Source organism: Triticum aestivum, chromosome 3B, assembly GCF_018294505.1.
Source record: "Triticum aestivum cultivar Chinese Spring chromosome 3B, IWGSC CS RefSeq v2.1, whole genome shotgun sequence".
Classification (NCBI taxonomy): Eukaryota; Viridiplantae; Streptophyta; class Magnoliopsida; order Poales; family Poaceae; genus Triticum; species Triticum aestivum.
The window spans coordinates 193172417-193179477 of record NC_057801.1 but is presented as its reverse complement, the minus strand read 5'-3'; the positions used below and the strand labels follow the sequence as shown (position 1 = coordinate 193179477).

Sequence of the window (7061 nt, the reverse complement as noted above, 5' to 3'; positions counted from 1 at the left end):
GAATAATATCCTCTAACTTAGGCCAACTCCAAACGGCCGTCCGATTCATCCGTTTGAGGCAGGAAAACGGACACGGCCGTCCGCTTGCGGTCGTGCGGGCATCGGTGCACCCAACAAGCACGCCTCGCCCCAAACCGTCCGGGGTAGTGGCCTTCTTATTTTTTTCCCCAAAAATAAAAAAAATAAAATTGCAAATAATACGAAAACATGAATATAAACATAAAACGTCCATACGCACATACGTCCATAGTATCACAGGTCCTAGTTAAACTAAAACTTAATAAAAGACATAAAACAAGTAGATAATGGCCGTCGCCGGTGGCCGTTGTCGTCTTTAGGAGTCGCCGTCCTATTCGTCGTCGTCGCCCGTAAGATCGATGTAGGGCGGTGGCTGCCACAGGTATGCTGGCGGCCCCTGCCAGACCGGTGGCGCCTGCGCTGAAGGCGCCTGCACAACCTCCTCATGTGGCTCCTGCTCCTGCTCTGGTGACCGCGGTGGTGTGGCTGACCATGGGCCGACACCCACGGAGTCAACCATCTCCGGCGCCGTGCACGACCAGCTCTACTCCTGGCCTAGCAGACGAAGGTTCCACGCGGCGATGGGCGCCTTCTCCAGCACCTCCTCCGGCTCCTCCTCCTTGACGTCGACGTCCATCTCCTGGATGGCCACGTCTCCGGCCGCCGACAGGGCAGAGCGGTTTCCAAAGCATCCCATTGCCGCTTGGCGTGCGTGTTCATGGAGTCCTCCATGACACGCCTCAGGAGCCGGGTCTCCTCCTCCTCGGTCATGGGCGGCCGCGATGGCGGGAACGGGCCAGAGAAGGCGTCGGCGTGATGCCGCGCACACACCTACGACCCGTTGTCTGGGGAGGGCTGTCATCGGCACGAGGAGGACGCGGGCGGAGCGGGCTAGGAGGACGACTGGCAAGGAAGGATTGCCGCCGTTGGTTGTGCTCATCTGGAGCCAGGTGTCACATAGCGGCGAATCTATGGTGTACCTAGAGTCCGCGATTAGATCCGGTGGGAGGCGTCGGTGCCGTCAGTTGATCTCCTCGCGGCGGGCGTGGCCGCTCGCGGGCACTGGAGGGATCAACACGCGATCGGCGAAGAGATGCCAGTCATTTGGCAGGTGGGCATCTCCCCACGGCACCGGCGTCGCCATCTCCCAGTAGCGACGACATACATCGACATGGATGTATGTCCTATCGCGATGCCCGATGGCTGGCGGCCCCATCTGGAATGGAGGTGGTGGAGCGGAGGGGAAGGCGGTGCAGGCGGGGCGGATCTGCTGGAGCGGCGTCAGCCCGAGGAGGAGCCGGCCTCGCGGTCGTGCTTCCCCTTGATCCAATGCCAGCACATGGCGCCGGCGGAGAGGTCGGCGAGCGGGGCGCGACGGCGGGGAGGTGGCTATGGTTTGTTCCTTCGGCAATGGAGGAGCCAGGCCTGGCTTGAAAGTGGAAGTTGTGGAATGGCCGGTCCACGGCTTCCACATTAAGAAGGACGACTACCCCACGCCCGTGTCAATGACAGCCGGGCCCCGCCGTGCATGTACATTCAATTTGAGCGGTGGAGGTAGGTGGACGGCCGTCACGCGTCCCATGGCGGGCGAGGCGCCCGTCTGGATGCAAACCGGGCGCAAGTTTGCGCCGGAAATGGGGCGGGCCGAACACAAAACGAACAAAATTTAAGGATGCGGCCACGTGTTGGGTCGTGTCATCTGTCCGTTTTGGCCCGAACGGACGCGGACGGACGGTGTGGGGTCGCCTGTTGGAGTTGGCCTTAAACGAGTCCTTGCCGACAATTTGTTTGCAGTAAGTTGTAAAACTGGACAGGCAAAAAGGAATGCGTGAGAAGGTACGGCCTTGCAGGACACCAGGCAAGATAGCACCAGACACTGGTGATGGAGCAGGGCATATGTGCATGTACATGCACTGTAGTACGTACCTGTTGGTGTATAGATTCAGAAGATTTGGGTACAAGCATTGTACCTGTTGGCGGAAAGATTCACAAGATTTGGGTATCTCTTGGAACAAACCAACTGCGCTAGATAACACAGCGCGCGAACAACGGCGTCCACGGTACAAAAGCCGAGGGAATTGCAGCTTCCACGTTTTGTTCTTACGGCCCAGCAGTTCAATATTCTAACATTGAGTTACAGTTTTTTTTACGCTAGCATTAAGTTATGGTTAGTCAGTAGTGTGCATCCGAAGCAACTCCGCAGGTCCACAAAGCAACAAAACATGGCATTGATATCGAAAGAAGAAAAATATGTCAGCATCACACGAACAACAATGAAGCATCATGTGGCACTGAAGTTCAGGTAGCAAGAGTAGGACAGCACAGCGTACACATAGACCATGCTTTTTTTCTGTGGCGATGTGTTTCTTGTTCCCTTCGACATAGCTGAATCATACGAACGTAGTACCATGTCGCAAGAACATCTTTTACAGCAAAGATACTATTGGATAAATAAGCCAAAAAGAAAATATTTGATCTGTAACCAGAAAACTCGTGTTTATCATCCAACAAAGGATATGAGAGGGCATTCCATTTTTGAGGGGGGCCATCGTGATGAAGGGTGCAAATTACAGGGACTGTGATCAGAGTGTAGAGCTATCAAATTGCAGTGGATACACATGAAGACCATCAATGGAGGGTGCAAGCGTACAATACAGTGAGATTCAACAGGACCACTTTGGCACAAGACAAGTCTGTATCGTCCTTGAAGCAACAACTTCTCAACAAATAGTGATTATCAAACCAAATAACACAGAGATGCCACCACACACCAAACTGTTACACGGCTCAGAATTTCGGAGAACATGAAGTGCCACTCTTCTCCGCTAGTGAGCATGCACCGCCTCCCAAACCTGCAATGGGACATTGCAGTGCTGATGAGGATGTACGCGGACAAAAACAGACAACTAGGCCTTTATCCGTCGTGTCAGACGTCGACAAAAGTTCAAAAGCATGAGTGGAAACTGAAACACAACACAGGATTGCAAGTTCACAAGCAGACAGACAGAACAAAGGGCGGTGTGTGCTTGACTGATAGATAGGGAAGACACTTATTCATCTTAAAGCGTTATGACACAAGAAAAATAGGATCTGCTATAGCCGAGTGATGAAAAGATCATTTTTATTGAAAACTATATTACTCATATTCAGTTATTGATAGATCCCATGGGACATGTAGAGCTATGAAGAATGGCTCATCCTTTGGATCAACAAAGTGATGCACAGGAAATCCATATAAATGTTGTCTGTCAGGAATTTCTTGCCAATTCAAGGACATTGTTTAACCAGGATAAATTCAAGCACAGTTCCCTAGTACTCACACAGAAGATTGCTAAGGATCCATACAAATGACAACATAAACCATTGTACAGAACACTAGTGATTGGTTATATACAGGAGTCTGCAAAACACTAACAAGTGAACATTACCTGAATGGGATCAAATCAATGTTTTCACATACTGATCGAGATGTTTATTGAAAAGGTCACACCTGCAAATAAAAATATGTTCAGAAAACACTAGACAATCGAGCAAAACAAAAGCCAATGAAGCCACTGAGCTTGGAAATGGTTGTGTAACTAAACTTGTGTACGGGCAACAAAATAATGTTTTAGTTCAGATTTTCCTACAAAAGACCGTTGTTCTTGATGAAGATCAAGCAAATAAACTGATACTCCCTCCGTAGTGTCTCGATACATCCTTATCTACAAAAATCTAAGACAAGTAATTCGGGACGGAGGTAATAGAACAATACGCCCTTATGACTGAATGCAAATTCAATTTCTATAATTTATTATCCTCCATGAAATGAGTTCTTCACAGGGAGGATGTTGGCACGTTAGGCAGATCGAGAGGACTACGCATGAGAAGATCTAAAATGAATTGTTAATATGTACTCCCTCCGTAAAGAAATATAAAGGTGTTTAGGTCATTAAAGTAGTGATCTAAACGCTCTTATATTCCTTTACAGAGGGAGTATGTTTCACACAATTCCTTATTTAGGTACATCTTATTTGCAACATCTACATGCTTCCGTAAACAACTCATGAATTTATCTGTCCAATTTAACCCACTGCTTTAGCGGGATACTTGCTCAATCATGAAATAAAAAGGTATCCTTGTATAAATGTAGTGACAAAAATGATGCCATCTCCATTCAACTTTCAACCATCCCTGACATTAACAACTGCTTCTAGCTAATCATGTAGCGTAACAATTTTCAATTGATAGGCACGACTTACTTGATTGGGCTGCCAGGAGCATACAGAGGATTCTTTACAACATATTCCACATATAGGCTGTAAATATGCTTCAGCGCATCTCGTTGATCACCAGTCCTTGGATGGGTAAGGAGAATAAGCTGTATAAAATGGAAAATTCAGTGAATGTATATCTTTTTGAACAAAGGATTATCACATAAATATCTGCGCTTTAAGTACCATGGTAAAGGTGGAAGGTGACAATCACAGGTCTGCATGAAAAAATGTTGCACTGATGCTTCTACATTTAAGGTCGCACTAGTTAATTATGGCTTCCATTGAAGTGATACAATGGCTGGACTCACATTAGTTTAAAGTCACTGAAAAACAACCTTAGTCTTCCTTCATCCAATACAAACACTTAAGTGTGGTTATCCAGAAAAGAACTTCGATTTTCACAGGATCTAACCAAGTTACTTCACCAGCCAAAATAAAAGCATGATGATTCTAAGAATGTAAGACAGCAGGGGAAGATAATAATGACATATCGACTAACCTTTATACCAGACGGGCTCTCCATGTAGTTCAATTTATATGTGTTTGTCTTGAAGCTATGAAATGAACATCCCTGACCTGGCAGTAGTGGCGCCCCAAGATTCGCATGTTCTGTTCTGCATATGTAAAAGGTGCATGAGCCAAGTATGACTAGGATGTAAAGTGGTAAACATGGTACCCATCAACAATTCCAGTTATCTAAGTCATACTATTATAGATATATTTCTTAGGGCCAAAATTTTGGAAAGAGATAATAGAGAAACAGTGTCCGGAGATGAAAAATACACGATTCCGGATGCAGGGGAGCAGTATGGCAATGCTAGTCATTCTATGGCTGGAATTTTAAAAGGTTTATCCGTATCATCTCTTCAGATTTGTCATTCCCCCGTTAAGCTACCTCAGGTGCGTACACTGACTTTTGTTGGCAAGTAGTATGCGGCATTTCGAATAACCCTGGAGTTTATTACATTTTCTGGCTCACAGAAGTATCTATAAAAATCTTGAAAGGAAGATCAAATGTCTCCCTTTCGTCACTTTCCATATTAAAACTCAAGTGCTTGTATGAGAGAGAGAATTCAGTCACGAACAGAGGTTCTTCACTGTCTGTCTCTCTTACCCTTCACCCCCCCCCCCCCCCCCCCCCCCCCTTGCTTAATTCGTACAGCAAAATCATGCAATTTCTGTCAACTACTGAAATTGGTCATGCTGCGCATTGCTCCTACCGAAGTCGTGGACGAGCTTATACTGCCAACAAACTCAATGGATCTTCATTTCAAGAAGCATCATCAGCCACCAACAAATTAGTCTAGATTAGCGAACCCAATAACCTATGACCGAGATCAACTACCGGAAATAAAGTGTGTGATATGGGAAGAAGCATACGAGGTGGGGTCGATCTTGGCGGTGAAGGAGCGCAGGGAGAAGAGGAGGCCGAACATGAGCTTCTGGTCCTGGTTGCGGGCGAGCGTGCGGAGCGGGCGGTGCCACTCGCGGTACAGCAGGCACACGCCGTTGCGGTTGAAGACGTAGATCACCTGGGCGTTGGAGCCTGTTCCCGTCCCCGGAGGCGCCGCCGGTGCCGGGCTGGAATCCGGCGCGACAGACGTCAGCGACGACCCGCCGAAGAACTGCATCGCGGAAGCAGCGGCCGAGCCGGGCGGAGGGGCGCGGCGGTATGGCGTGGATCTCCGGCCGGGGAGAGGAGACGACAACGGTGCGGAGCGGAGTTGTTGCTGCTGGAAAAGATCGTGGACCGGTATGGCAAAGAGATTATGGGCCAATCTCTACATAAAGCCCACACGAACGCAGTTTTTGGTTCGAGGCTGGGGGGCCAATGGGCCTTCCCTGTAGACAAGAGTTCCCATGGTGTGTTTGGGCCTTGCAAGATCTTGTAGGCGCTCTCAACAGCTCCAAGGAGTCTGATGCAAAGAGATGGATTTTCAAAGTGATGGAGATCCTGTCCTCGGCGGAATTAACCCAAGTTGTGGTGACCTTATGGGCGATTTGGTTTGCGAGACGGCAAGCGCTGCATGAACATATTTTCCAAAGTCCCTTGTCTACCCATCTTTTCATCATGAAATACTTAAGGGAACTCAATGATTGCAAGCCTAAACAGGAGGGCGGGACAGCAACTGTCCGCCAGCCACTCAGTCGCACTCGTTGGATTCCCCCAACGCCGGAAGTTGCAAAATTGAGAGTTGATGGAGCTGTATCGAGAGACCAAGGTGAAGGGTCGGTTAGTTCAATCTGCAGAAATTCAGAAGGCAATTTCCTGGGAGCTTCAGTTATAAAGTTAAGAGGAATTTCGGATCCAGCAACTTTAGAGGCTCTAGCCTGCCGCAAAGCACTGGTAATAGCAGTGGATCTCCAGCTAACTCATATTGTTGTTGCTTCAAATTGCCAAGAGGTAGTTTGGGATATCACAAACCACACTGGTGGGGAGTATGCAAGCATAGTTAAGGAAATATTAGAGTCAACTAGAGATTTCCACCACTACTCCTTTGTTTTTGAGGGGCGGGAAACTAATATCGAGGCACACAACCTCGCTAAGCACGCTTTTGGTCTGGGGTACAGGGGCCATGTGTGGCTTTTAAAACATTATTGGTCAATAAAACCAAGTGTGTTTAAATTCAAAAAAAATGTGTGCTATGTTGAATGCTGAGCGTGGAGCTGCGCCATCACACATTTGGCGATCAATTCTTGAGGGTCGTGACACCATGACACAGGGGCTCATCGGGTGAGTTGGTGACAGGACGTCAACAAACATATGGCAGTAAAACTGGATCACAA

At 48.0% G+C, this 7061-nt stretch overlaps 1 protein-coding gene across 1 annotated transcript; it reads right to left on the bottom strand.

Moving 5' to 3' along the window:
* Positions 1-2488: 2488 nt before the first annotated feature.
* On the bottom strand, positions 2489-6037 carry LOC123069321 (trafficking protein particle complex subunit 1). Its single transcript, XM_044492153.1, has 5 exons — positions 5655-6037; positions 4774-4888; positions 4260-4378; positions 3447-3508; positions 2489-2870 (listed from the first exon to the last, which is right to left on the bottom strand). The coding sequence occupies exons 1-4, from the start codon at positions 5903-5905 to the stop codon at positions 3457-3459; spliced, it is 537 nt and encodes a 178-aa protein (XP_044348088.1). The 5' UTR covers positions 5906-6037; the 3' UTR covers positions 2489-2870; positions 3447-3456.
* Positions 6038-7061: the final 1024 nt, after the last annotated feature.